Here is a 13,506-nt window from a genome sequence, read left to right as displayed (position 1 = left end):
AAGGCCCCAAAAAGACCCAAATATACCCTATTCATACGCCTATTCATTCTTTTATCACGTGAATAGGATAAACATGTTTTGACTGCTTCTGGGGGTTCACATTTTATTTGACCAACCTTTTGTCTTCTGCATTCCCCCTTACCCTTGTCTCCTGTTCTTCCCCCAGAAACAGTCCCACAGACCCAGCCCCAAACCCCATCTCTGCAATAATCATTAATAAAGGCTGGTTTCTAAAGTACTTCTTCCTGCCTCTATGTATTAATGCTCACGGCTAGCCTAAATGGGTTCCGTTCAGACCTTAACATTAAGTCTCAACAAGATTCAACAAGACATATTTTCTCCTGGCTAGACCCAATGTTTGGATCTGTTGTGGTATTTATGCAAATTAGCACATACGTAATTAGATTATGCACTGTTTGCCCATGTTAACAAACAATTTCAAAAAACTTGTAATACATTTTTTGTTTGTCTTGATGCAAGTAATTAACTTTTTTTCCCCTATTCACGTGATAAAAGATTGAATAGGCGTATGAATGGGGTGTGTTTGGGTCTTTTTCTAAACTTCCCCCTAATGGGATTCTTCGGGACTTTTTCTTTTCTTACTCAGGACATATTGAGGATACAAAATCAGTTGAGTTTGCTCTAGGTTTTTGTCCTAGGTTGACCCCAATTTTGGCTTAAAATGACTGAACTATTTAGGCAAATTGGTTTTCGACCTTTCCAAACTAGTATATATATATATATCTATCTATCTATATATGTACACACACACACATATATATCAAAGTAAATATACTAATTGTTAGCCTCACTAAAATTAGTTTTTATGAATGAGAATAACCACTATATACATTTATATATTATATATCCAATTTTAATTGACCATTGATATTTGCTCTATTTTCAAAGTATTCACTTAATGTTTTTAATCACATCATCACATTTAGACAAGGACCCATTCTAAAGGCATACATTTAGTAGATTCTGCAATATTTTTATTTTGCTGGATTTTTTTTGGGACAAAAGCCATAAAATGGGATGTTTGAATAAACTTTGTTCATTTTCCCTGAAATGATTTATCCTCACTATGTTTCATGTCTGAAACACCCAAATAACAAACTAATTTAACTTAATATATTAAAAACGCCAGTGTTTCTTTTTTAATAAACAAATACTGACAAGGAGTGTGTCCCCACAAAATGCATAGTATATATGAAAAACATAAACATAAGGGACTTGTGATATGTTTAACCAGGGCTTTTGAGAAGGATTTACGTTCATATTATCTGCAGAATCACGATCACTAGCCTCCAAAAAAAGGAAGATAATATAAATCACCAAACATTATGGCTTAATAAAACCTAGATCCTCCCTAAATGAGTCTCAAATGCAGATGGCTGGATTTATGGATAGGGCAACTGAAACATTTGTCAATAAAAGTTCATTTTAGGCTTTCCCAGTCCTTCCTCATTTCACTCATCTCAAAATGATTCATCCTTTTTTTTTTCTTAAAGAAATTTAAATGTTTTAGTCAGAGACATGAACCATGATTTTGTTATAAGTGTGAATCCTAAAGAGTGTTTTCTTAGATTAGAAGATGTGTGCGAGAGGATTTACGAATCATTTCCAGAAAAGAAGGATTGGATATTTACAAAACGCATATATATCTGCTAAACATTCATGCTTTTACATTACAGAAAAGCATACAAAGTCAACAGACAAACCTCCAGGATATAAACACAATGCAGAGAGGCTGAGATAACATAAAAGTAACCTTTATTTTCATTTTATTTTAAAGCCTGGGAACGAAAAGATGTGGAAAAGCCTACTAATAGTTCTTGAAGGAATCGAATTATATAGTTAAAAATGGCGGTACATCTACTAAAAATATTTGCCGACCCAAACTTACCAGTCCAATCAGACAAAGCTTTCTAATTCTTCTAATCGATCGATCGATCGATCTATGAATCTACTAACTCAACAGTCAGTCAGTCAGTCGCTCCTCTGCGGGAGATGAAGATGGTTTAAAAAAAGGAGTAAATCCCAGGACTGCATCCCATTTAGAGAGAGTTCGTGCAGAGTCGCTCCAACAGTTTAACTGTTCCGTGCCTTTCCCGTTCGTCATCTCACCATCAAAAAAATGCAAATGAAGAAGAATCTAGACAAAACCAATGGAGAAAGAAAAAAGATCCTGAAACAAGTCTGTTATTTTCCCATCTGCAAAAAAAAAAAGCAAGATCAGAGAGCCCGGATGAGCATGATAAACAGGGAATGGCCACTCAAACGGCTCTTAAACCGCGACTCATAAATAGACGTCAGCCTGTAAGTCCAGACACGGGTCCATGAGGCAGAGAAGAGAGAAGCTTTCTGGAGGAGGGTGGCCCAATATCCCGGCTCCTGGCTCTTTGTTGGCCGACAGAAGACTGAGAGAGTAAAAATGTCCCGAATGTAAAAGGGAGGACAAAAAAACTGCTGGATCAGAAAGAGAGGGAATGGTCTAAGACTTCTTGGAGTCTTGTGTGTTCCTCTTCTTAAGGTCACTCAGGTCCACTGGGATAAAAGCTGAGAGAGAGACGATAGACAAGAAATGAAGTTGACCCATTTAAAAACAAGCCATTAACTTTGTCTGCATAAATGGGGAAAAAAACTAAACATTTCTGGCAAAAGAAATACATAAATGAAGAAGAAAGACAAATGATTAAATGTAATGGTTGTGTATTTACTGAGTAATCCACTGTTTTGTCGAGGATGGTCCAAATGACAAATTTCAGATTTGGAGACAAATTACAGGAGGGGTTAAAATTAGAAAGACGACAGCATCATTATTTTATTATTACACAGAGATTGGAAGGTCTATTAGCAATCTTTGTTTTATTTTATGCGAATGGAGACAGTTCAAAAAGGGCAAAAATCATGCCTGTAACTCAAGTAGTATTAAAGATATCTTAATATCCTTTAATATTCTCATTCTTAATTAACGTTCCTTCATTTTAAAGGCCCCATATGATAAACTCCCAGAGATATTGAGATCTCAATGCGGCTCCATGAGTAAATTGGTCAATAATACACATTTTCAGTGGTCAAAAACCAAATGTGGGTCACTTTGATATTTGATCTGATGCTCTTTTTCTTTTAAAGAGGAATATCTGAACAACAAATAAAGTTGAAACTAGAAATGTATCTCGTGTTTTTCTATCAACACAATTGCATAGAGCATGTCTGAGTGCCACAAATATCCCTTTCCCAAAGTTGAGATGCCTGTCACTCTAAAAGTGACCCACATTCGGTTTTTGAACCAATGAAAATGTGAACAATAGACCAATTTACTCACCGAGCCACGTTTAGATCTCTATATCTCTGGGATCGCATCATATTGGGCCTTTAAAATGAAGACAACAAATGGAAAGTTTGTTAAGAACCAGAATCTAAAAGGATATCAAGATATCTTTAATACTTCTTGAGTTACAGGCATGCAAACTTGAGGCAAAAAACACAAGACGTCGTGCCTTTTGCCCTTTTTGAACTGTCACTGTTGGCATAAAATTAAACAAAAATTGCTAAAGTCAACCGATTTTACCAACAGACCAAACAATCTCTGTGTAATAATAAAATAATGATGCTGTCGTCTTTCTAAAGTCGTTTTACCCTCCTGTAATTTCTGGCTCCAAATCTCAGGTGAAAATTGTCATTTTGACCCCCTCGACAAAACAGTGGATTACTCAATAAATATACAGCTATTATATTTAATATATTGGCTTTCATCACTATTTATGTTTGTCTTTCTTCAGAAAAAAAAACGGGGAAGCTCCTGAAATTTGGTTGATTTGACTCTATTGTAATTTGAGGAACTTTTCCTTGAAAACAAACTTACAATGTAGGTTGGGATTTGGGTTTTTCTCCACATACTCCTGTGGTCCACGATCATTGCGTTCACTATTTTGTGGGGATTTAATGTCTCTCAAAACACAAAGCCATGCTGGAAAGAAAACACACAAAAAAGCAGCATTACAACAACATTTAAGTCTTGAAATCAAGAGCTCCTACTCTTTTTGGCCAATGAATTTCCATGACTTGCATATAAGGATTTTTTAAAATTATTTTGTAAAGTTTGATCAATAAATCAGTGGTTCCCAAACTTTTTCTGCCACACGTTTTCTATTTTTTGTAGAGAAAAATATTTTACAGATTTTTTTTACTATACAATAGAAACTTGTAGTTCTAATTGAAATCAACACTGACACTGTTTTTCATGTTTAATAGTGTAAAGCTGCTTGTGTTAAAGCACTCTATTGTATAAAGTGCTATACGGGCTGTCACTAATGATTATTTTGGTAATCAAGTAATCTGACGATTATTTTGTCCATTAATCGAGTAATCGGATATTTTTGTGGTAATTAAAATAGATCTCAACATAGACCTAAGCCTTAAACGTAAAATACATATATATTAGCAATGAGGCAATAACATTTGGTTCAAATAAAGAGTCAAAAGCAAGTAATCATATGGTTTCATAGAACAACACGGTTAAAGCTGCCGTCGGTAAGTCTGGCAGATTGGGTCGATTAGCCAAAATTTTGAATGTTTACAACTCTCATGCCCCTCCCCACTACCAGCGAGCACCCTCCCATCGAGGTCGTGCTCGTCAGTGCGTCACTGTGCGTGTGTACCTGATTTTCTGTGAACGCGTCCGTCTCTTCAGCATCTATCAACACCATGGACTCGGAGGTAGGCTGCCCTGGCTAATCTATCCATAGATAGCAATATCCGAGGAATTGGAAGCTTTTTAGTAGATTTTCTCTCCGCCATCACGCTTCATGCAATCTCCAGGCGAACTTCAGGCGTGGCGTGTGCATGTGATATTAACGTGCGCGAGTGAGGGGGGATCTGTGGCGTGTGCACGACCTGTGATTGACAGTCAGATCTCACACCCCCCTGCGCTGATTGGACCTGATGAAGCGGGAGCGCTGGATTTTTGCAAAACAAATAACACGCTCCAGGTGGAGTTAGAAGCTCGGGTTTTTTTCTAAAACCACCTTATTTATGTTGTTCTGTCGGATTATAGTGTCGATTACACTGAATATGATCAAAAAAATGTTGCCGACGGCAGCTTTAAAATACATAATATACAAAACATAAACAATCAACTTATGCACATTATGTATTATAACACATGCCTGCAGAGGCAACGGCCTGGTGTTGTTACACTTTACAGCAGATCAAATCCTCCTTTAATATTGGCTTAACGACATTTAATTCACATGTCCACTTAATCTTTAATATTTGACGAAGAACGAAAATTTGACGAAGAACGGCATTTACTACAATAAAAATGATATATTCCAGTGCTTTTGATAGATTTTGTAGTTTCAGTGATGCTCTCAGGCCTGGGAATCACACGCTTTCAAGGTGAAAATGGTGCTCAGCTATAAAGGTGTGTGTCGTGTGCATCAGTCTTACTGTCATGAATGAAGCGCACATTTTCTTCATGTGCTGGTGTGAAAAGCTCTCCTGTATTCGTTGGCGATCGAGGGCTGGACGTCCTCTTGTACGTGTGCATTCTAGGGGTGGAGGAGCTGGAAAACACACACAAAACATTGAATAAGATGCTTAATTATGACAAGATGCTTTATGAAACTGAGGAACTGTACTTCTAGCATCTAGCCACATACAGTACAGGCCAAAAGTTTGGAAACATTACTATTTTTAATGTTTTTGACAGAAGTTTCTTCTGCTCATCAAGCCTGCATTTATTTGATAAAAAATACAGAAAAAAAAAGTAATATTGTGAAATATTATTACAATTTAAAATAGTTGGTTTTCAATTTATTATACTTTAAATTATCATTTATTTCTGTGATGCAAAGCTGAATTTTCAGGATCATTACTCCAGTCTTCAGTGTCACATGTGACATCCAGTCTATCACATGATCCTTTAGAAATCATTCTAATATGATGATTTATTATGAGTGTTGGACACAGTTCTGCTGCTCATGTGATAGACTGGAGTAATGATCCTGAAAATTCAGCTTTGCATCACAGAAATAAATGATAATTTAAAGTATAATAAATTGAAAACCAACTATTTTAAATTGTAATAATATTTCACAATATTACTTTTTTTTTCTGTATTTTTGATCAAATAAATGCAGGCTTGATGAGCAGAAGAAACTTCTTTCAAAAATATTAAAAATAGTAATGTTTCCAAACTTTTGGCCTGTACTGTATATACTAGTGTGTTTTTTTTTTTCACTTCCACTCATTTATTTTGTGTGTAGTATTAAAAAGCACTTTTTCCCGAGGTTTAGGGAACGTTTACATTACAACGATGCTCTAAAATCAGAAAAGGTTTTTGCATACAGATGACAATGTTATCAAAACGATCCCCGTTCACAAAGATCCATGAAAACGAATAGAATCACTGTATTATTCATGCCAGGCCAGTAGATGGCGATGTCACATTGTAAAGAAACTACACAGACAAATTCACATTTTAGTAGTTTACACAGAGTAGTTTACACAGTAAGGGTGTCGTTTTCAAAAACTTGCACTGTGAAACCTATTTTCAAAAGTTTGCGTTTACAAGCGCCCAAAACGGCTTTGTCGTGTAAATGAGTGAACGGCTAATACGCATATAAAGTTTTCAGTTTTTAGTTGAGAGCGTTGTCATGTAAACGGCCCCTTAAGAAATGCAACGCATGTCAAGATGTTCAAATGAAACCTATTCCCTGAAACTGTGAAAAGTTAAATCCAGCGGGAAGCTGCTTTTACAGTAGTTTGACATTTGAATATGAAGCCTAAGTTGCACATTTCCGGGGTTCGCAGAAGTCATGATAGAAACGTCCATAGAGGCGAATGGGAGACAACAGATAACATGATTAATGCGTTCCCATTTGAAAGTTTCCACAACTTTTCAACACAGGAAAAGAAACACAGAGGGACTTATAACAACAGAAAGAGAAATGTCCAGTTTACCATCATTACCTCAGAGCCGGTTTATCAGAAACACTTGCAGAAGCGTTCAATAGTTTGTTTGTTTTGTATGTTACACGTTTAAGTTTGGAATCATTATGAATTTTTTTTTTTATATGTTTTTGAAAGAAGTCTCTTCTGCTCACCGAGGCTCACAAAAACATTAAAAAAAATCATACTGACCCCAAACTATGGCCAGATAATAAAAGACAAAGTACTTTGTTATAAATGTACATTATTAAAAATTAAAATACAAATGCCTGTGGAAACATACTATCACAGTCTATGAAAAGAGTCCATCGTTTACCAATTGTGTTTGCTGTCTAATCAACAATGAATATATCTTAATATTAAAATACATCCCTCTTTGAGAGGGAGTAAAATCTTTCCGTGGCAGGGGCAGCTGCCACCGGCGCCTGTCACTCGACCTGCCACCGCTATATGCGCCTGTCACTCGACCTGCCACCGCTATATGCGCCTGTCACTCGACCTGCCACCGCTATATGCGCCTGTCACTCGACCTGCCACCGCTATATGCGCCTGTCACTCGACCTGCCACCGCTATCTGCGCCTGTCACTCGACCTGCCACCGCTATATGCGCCTGTCACTCGACCTGTCACGGTTATACGCGCCTGTCACGGCTATTCGCGGCTGTCCCGCGACCCGTCACGGCTATTCTCGCCTGTCCAGCGACCCGTCACGGCTATACTCGCCTGTCCAGCGACCCGTCACAGCTATACGCGGCTGTCCCGCGACCCGTCACGGCTATACTCGCCTGTCCAGCGACCCGTCACAGCTATACGCGGCTGTCCCGCGACCCGTCACGGCTATACTCGCCTGTCCAGCGACCCGTCACAGCTATACGCGGCTGTCCCGCGACCCGTCACGGCTATACTCGCCTGTCCAGCGACCCGTCACAGCTATACGCGGCTGTCCCGCGACCCGTCACGGCTATACTCGCCTGTCCAGCGACCCGTCACAGCTATACGCGGCTGTCCCGCGACCCGTCACGGCTATAAGCGCTTACCACTCGACCCGTCACGGCTGTATGCATCTGCCTTGCGTCCCATGAGCTTTAAATGCGCCTCTCACTCGAAGTCGAACCACTGTTTGTGTGTGTCACGTGACCCGAAGTTACTGTTAAAAAAACAAAGTTGACCTGGAAACCGCATCCCGATTCTGAATGTTTTTTTTTTTGTTTTTGTTTTTTTGTTTTTTTGTCATTAAAATGTAACACTGTTTAGGCAAGATTTGAAAAGCAGACGAGAAGACTGCCAACAGACCAACTGCAACCAGCAATTAGAGGATTTTGGGCAAATTGCTGAAAAATCATACCTAACTTATAAGATGGTAAATGGTAGGCTATCACTTTCGACCAATAGGTGGCGCAGTTACGAAATCGATGTGATTTTGAAATCTTTCTGACTTGAAATCTTTTGAATATCCTTTGAATTACAAAATATTGTATAGGCTACAATAGCTTGGCCGTGACTAACGTCTCAGTCCAACAGTAGCTAGTGCAAGTTTACCTTAAGATAGCATGCGAGGTTGGCTTGATATAGCCTATGATTATTATTATTTATTATTATTATTATTATTATTATTATTATCATCATTATCAATATTATTATTGGTATTATTATAATTATTATTAGGCTAAGCCTAGCCTACTACTATATTGTGTAGGCTACATGTAGAATTACAACTAGCCCAAGACATCTTTATTTAACCGTGAGTGACAGGCGCGCATAGCCGTGACGGGTCGCGGGACCATAGCCGTGATGGCGGGTCGCGGGACAGGCGCGTATATGTGACAGGTCGAGTGACAGGCGAATATAGCCGTGACAGGTGAGTAAAGTTGTGACAGGTCGAGTGACAGGAGTAGGTGACGGGTCGCGGGACAGCCGCACCCGTGACCGTGGGTGGTAGGCTAGGTGCTTCAGCACCCCCAAGAAAGACCAAAGCACCCCGATAGCACCCCCAAAAATAATTTCTGGAAGCAATTATATTTTGGCTGTATTCTATGGAAGCCCTGAACCGCATTTTTAAGAAATAATATCTCGTTATTTCGACATAAGAAGTCTTATTTTGACATAATAAATCGTTATTTCGACATAATGGGGAGATTCTAATCTGCATTAAGCCACATTAAGCGTTCTTATAATGGTTTTCTATGGGAGGAAAATGCTTAACGTGTAATTAAACGTTGCGTTCATATCTGATTTTTGTACATAGCATAGCCTACTTTGTTATGATTTTAGTATCATAATGATTAATAAATGCACGCACAATTATCCATGAACTTGATTTGAACAAATGTCTTTCAACTTGACGTGCAAAATTCAGAATTAGGCTAAATGAATGTACAGCAATTTGTACAAATAGAGAGTCTATATGCCTACTATTGTAGCCATTAAATAAGCGGATGTAGTTTCATATTTGTTAAAATATTATAGTATTATTTTTTTTCCATTTATGTTGATTTAAGAAAAGTGAACAGCACGAGTAAGATATGCGCAATATATCGAGAGACATGGAGCGGGTCAGACATGATTTTGACTTCATTCAATTTTGTTTTGTAGAAAGCCTTTCTTTAAAGTGAATTTCGTTTTGTATAAATTGTATCTTAATTTTAATCAATTTTTCATCAACCAATTGCCTGGAATCTGATTTAATAAGTAATAGGAAGCATATAACGGACACTATAATCATGGAGGCGCCCGCGCGGTCACTTGCATTGCACGTTAACTGGAGCGCATCTCATCCTAACTTAACGAAACTCAGTGTATGCCTCACACAGACATGAGAAATACATCAAATAAAACAAAGCTTGAAATGTCTTTAAACGAAATAATTCAAAAGGAAAAGAAGGCTCCTCTATGATTATGTAATCCATTATGTGCATTTCTCTCTAGGCCTAATTGGCGCGTTCACTACGAATATGGCGATCGTCAACTTCATATTTGCAGCACTAGTTTATTAATAAAAATCTCGCTTGTTGCACGCACACATATTATGTCGGAATAACGAGATATTATGTTGAAATAACATTATTATTATTATTATTAATAATACATATTTTATATTTGATTGAATGCAGAATGTTGCGCTTGTTCAATTTAATAAAATTAAAACTTTAATTGTGGTCATTAAAATAATTGAATATTAAATATTTAGTGGGCAAGTTTTGCTCATTTATATAGGCTACAGGCAGCTCCCCCTGTCAATGATCTAGCACCCCCAGCACAAAAAAAATCTCTGGCGCCGCCCCTGGCCGTGACGGGTCGAGTGACAGGCGAGTATAGCCGTGACAGATCGCGGGACAGCCGCATATACCCGTGACAGGTCGCGGGACAGCCGCATATACCCGTAACAGTTCGCGGGACAGGCGAGTATACCAGTGACAGGTCGCGGGACAGTCGAGTATACCCGTGACAGGTCGCGGGACAGTCGAGTATACCCGTGACGGGTCGCGGGACAGTCGAGTGTATATACCCGTGACAGGTCGCGGGACAGTCGAGTATACCCGTGACGGGTCGCGGGACAATCGCATATAGCCGTGACGGGTCGCGGGACAGGCGAGTATACCAGTGACAGGTCGCGGGACAGTCGAGTATACCCGTGACAGGTCGCGGGACAGTCGCAAATAGCCGTGACGGGTCGCGGGACAGGCGAGTATAGCCGTGACAGGTCGCGGGACAGCCGCATATATACCCATACCAGTGACAGGTCGCGGGACAGTCGAGTATACCCGTGACAGGTCGCGGGGCGGGACAGTCGCAAATAGCCGTGACGGGTCGCGGGACAGGCGAGTATAGCCGTGACGGGTCGCGGGACAGCCGCATATACCCGTGACAGGTCGCGGGACAGGCGAGTATACCAGTGACAGGTTGCGGGACAGTCGAGTATACCCGTGCCAGGTCGAGTGACAGGCGCATATAGCGGTGGCAGGTCGAGTGACAGGCGCATATAGCGGTGGCAGGTCGAGTGACAGGCGCCGGTGGCAGCTGCCCCTGCCACGGAAAGATTTTACCCTTACTGCCCTCTTTGTTGTGAAGCGTCTCATCAGCAGAGCAAGGACTAATGACTTTACCTTGTCATTCTGTTATAGTCTCTTGCCTCACAATCTCAGTATTAGGCTTAACAGGGAAGTTTGCCTGTTCGTCAGTGTGTTTTCTAAGGGGAAAGACACTTCAGTCAGATTAAAGTAATTCAGATGAAACACATCAGTTGTCACAAAACTGCATTTAAGTTAAAGATCCACTAAATCAATGACACACAGAGTTTATTAACTGATATGATCAGAGCAGCAGCTCCATCAATGAATTACATATATCTGTAACATGTACATCTTGATGTACAATATACAGTATAAAATAATGAGTTGTGTTGATAATATATTTCTGGTACGATCGAAAGGTAATTCAGTGACTCAGTGTTTGTTATTGTTTATGAGACACTGGCAGCTAGTGTGTTAGCATTGTTTTCATAGCTTTAAACTGATGCTGACTTCACACGCAATCTGAGCGAATACACAGCGAATGCATCGCCAAACATTCAGACTAATGTTCACACAATGGAAAACGCATAAATTGAGAGTTTCAAACCTGTCTGTTTGTTTCTCTTTCTTCTGCTATGTCTGTATTCAGGCCTGGCTCGGCCGAAACGTTGCTAATGCCAACCAATTATTTCCGGGTTAGCCGAACAAGCCGAGCGAGAAGCGCATGCGCGAACAGCGGTAAAATACGTGTTTTTTATTTAAAGGGATAGTTCACCCAAAAATGAAAATTACCCCATGATTTACTCATCCTCAAGCCATCCTAAGTGTAACGTTACATGACATTCTTCTTTCAGACGAATACGATCGGAGTTATTTATATATATATATATATATATATATATATATATATATATATATATATATGAAGAGTTCAGATGTAAAAGCCTCTAAGTGCCATCTGAAATTTTCTTCTAGAATGATCATTTTGATCAAGCTTGTATATTTAAGTTCAGTAATTTCACTTAAATGGCAATGAAAATGACCTATTAATTGTCATTTAAGTGAAATTACTGAACTTAAATATACGAGCTTGATAAAAATTATCATTGTAGAAGAAAATTTCAGATGGCACTTAGAGGCTTTTGCATCTGAACTCTTCATATATAAATAAATATATATATATATATATAAAATGTCCTGGCTCTTCCAAGCTTTATAATAGCAGTGAATTGCTATTTCTGTTTTGAAGTCCATAAAAGTGCATCTATCCATGATAAAACTGCATTTATCCATCATAAAAGTGCATCTATCCATCATAAAAGTGCATCTCTCCATCATAAAAGTGCATCTATTCATCATAAAGTGCATCTCTCCATCATAAAAGTGCATCTATCCATCATAAAGTGCATCTATCCATCATAAAGTGCATCTCTCCATCATAAAAGTGCATCTATCCATCATAAAGTGCATCTATCCATCATAAAGTGCATCTATCCATCATAAAGTGCATCTATCCTTCATAAAGTGCATCTATCCATCATAAAGTGCATCTCTCCATCATAAAAGTGCATCTATCCTTCATAAAGTGCATCTATCCATCATAAAGTGCATCTCTCCATCATAAAAGTGCATCTATCCATCATAAAGTGCATCTATCCATCATAAAGTGCATCTATCCATCATAAAGTGCATCTATCCTTCATAAAGTGCATCTATCCATCATAAAGTGCATCTCTCCATCATAAAAGTGCATCTATCCATCATAAAAGTGCATCTATCCATCATAAAGTGCATCTATCCATCATAAAAGTTCATCTCTCCATCATAAAAGTGCATCTATCCATCATAAAGAGCATCTATCCATCATAAAGTGCATCTCTCCATCATAAAAGTGCATCTATCCATCATAAAGTGCATCTATCCTTCATAAAGTGCATCTATCCATCATAAAGTGCATCTCTCCATCATAAAAGTGCATCTATCCATCATAAAAGTGCATCTATCCATCATAAAGTGCATCTATCCATCATAAAAGTGCATCTATCCATCATAAAGTGCATCTATCCATCATAAAAGTTCATCTCTCCATCATAAAAGTGCATCTCTCCATCATAAAAGTGCATCTATCCATCATAAAGTGCATCTCTCCAACATAAAAGTGCATCACTCCATCATAAAAGTGCATCTATCCATCATAAAGTGCATCTCTCCATCATAAAAGTGCATCTATCCATCATAAAAGTGCATCTATCCATCATAAAGTGCATCTATCCATCATAAAAGTTCATCTCTCCATCATAAAAGTGCATCTATCCATCATAAAGTGCATCTATCCATCATAAAAGTTCATCTCTCCATCATAAAAGTGCATCTATCCATCATAAAGTGCATCTATCCATCATAAAGTGCATCTCTCCATCATAAAAGTGCATCTATCCATCATAAAAGTGCATCTATCCATCATAAAGTGCATCTATCCATCATAAAAGTGCATCTATCCATCATAAAGTGCATCTCTCCATCATAAAAGTTCATC

At 38.7% G+C, this 13,506-nt stretch overlaps 1 protein-coding gene across 1 annotated transcript; it reads right to left on the bottom strand.

Moving 5' to 3' along the window:
• Positions 1 to 1,759: 1,759 nt before the first annotated feature.
• On the bottom strand, positions 1,760 to 11,683 carry mcrip1 (MAPK regulated corepressor interacting protein 1). The gene is made up of 5 exons (XM_082167848.1): positions 11,578 to 11,683; positions 11,064 to 11,146; positions 5,458 to 5,573; positions 3,872 to 3,976; positions 1,760 to 2,562 (listed from the first exon to the last, which is right to left on the bottom strand). Exons 2-5 carry the CDS (start codon positions 11,069 to 11,071, stop codon positions 2,498 to 2,500), a joined length of 294 nt encoding a protein of 97 aa, XP_082023974.1. The 5' UTR covers positions 11,072 to 11,146; positions 11,578 to 11,683; the 3' UTR covers positions 1,760 to 2,497.
• Between the last annotated feature and the right edge of the window lie 1,823 nt (positions 11,684 to 13,506).

This window comes from Leuciscus leuciscus (assembly GCF_965113295.1).
Source record: "Leuciscus leuciscus genome assembly, chromosome: 1".
In the NCBI taxonomy this organism is placed as follows: Eukaryota; Metazoa; Chordata; class Actinopteri; order Cypriniformes; family Leuciscidae; genus Leuciscus; species Leuciscus leuciscus.
The sequence above is the reverse complement of the archived record's forward strand: the minus strand, read 5'-3'. Positions and strand labels throughout refer to the sequence as shown.

What these genes read in the sequence shown, in the direction of transcription:
- mcrip1 (XM_082167848.1), bottom strand. An exon ending in TGTGCGCTTCATTCATGACA is followed by an intron (nt 3,977 to 5,457) that starts GTAAGACTGATG and finishes TTTTCTTTCCAG; the next exon opens with CATGGCTTTGTGTTTTGAGA. An exon ending in CCCAAATCCCAACCTACATT is followed by an intron (nt 2,563 to 3,871) that starts GTAAGTTTGTTT and finishes TCTCTCTCTCAG; the next exon opens with CTTTTATCCCAGTGGACCTG.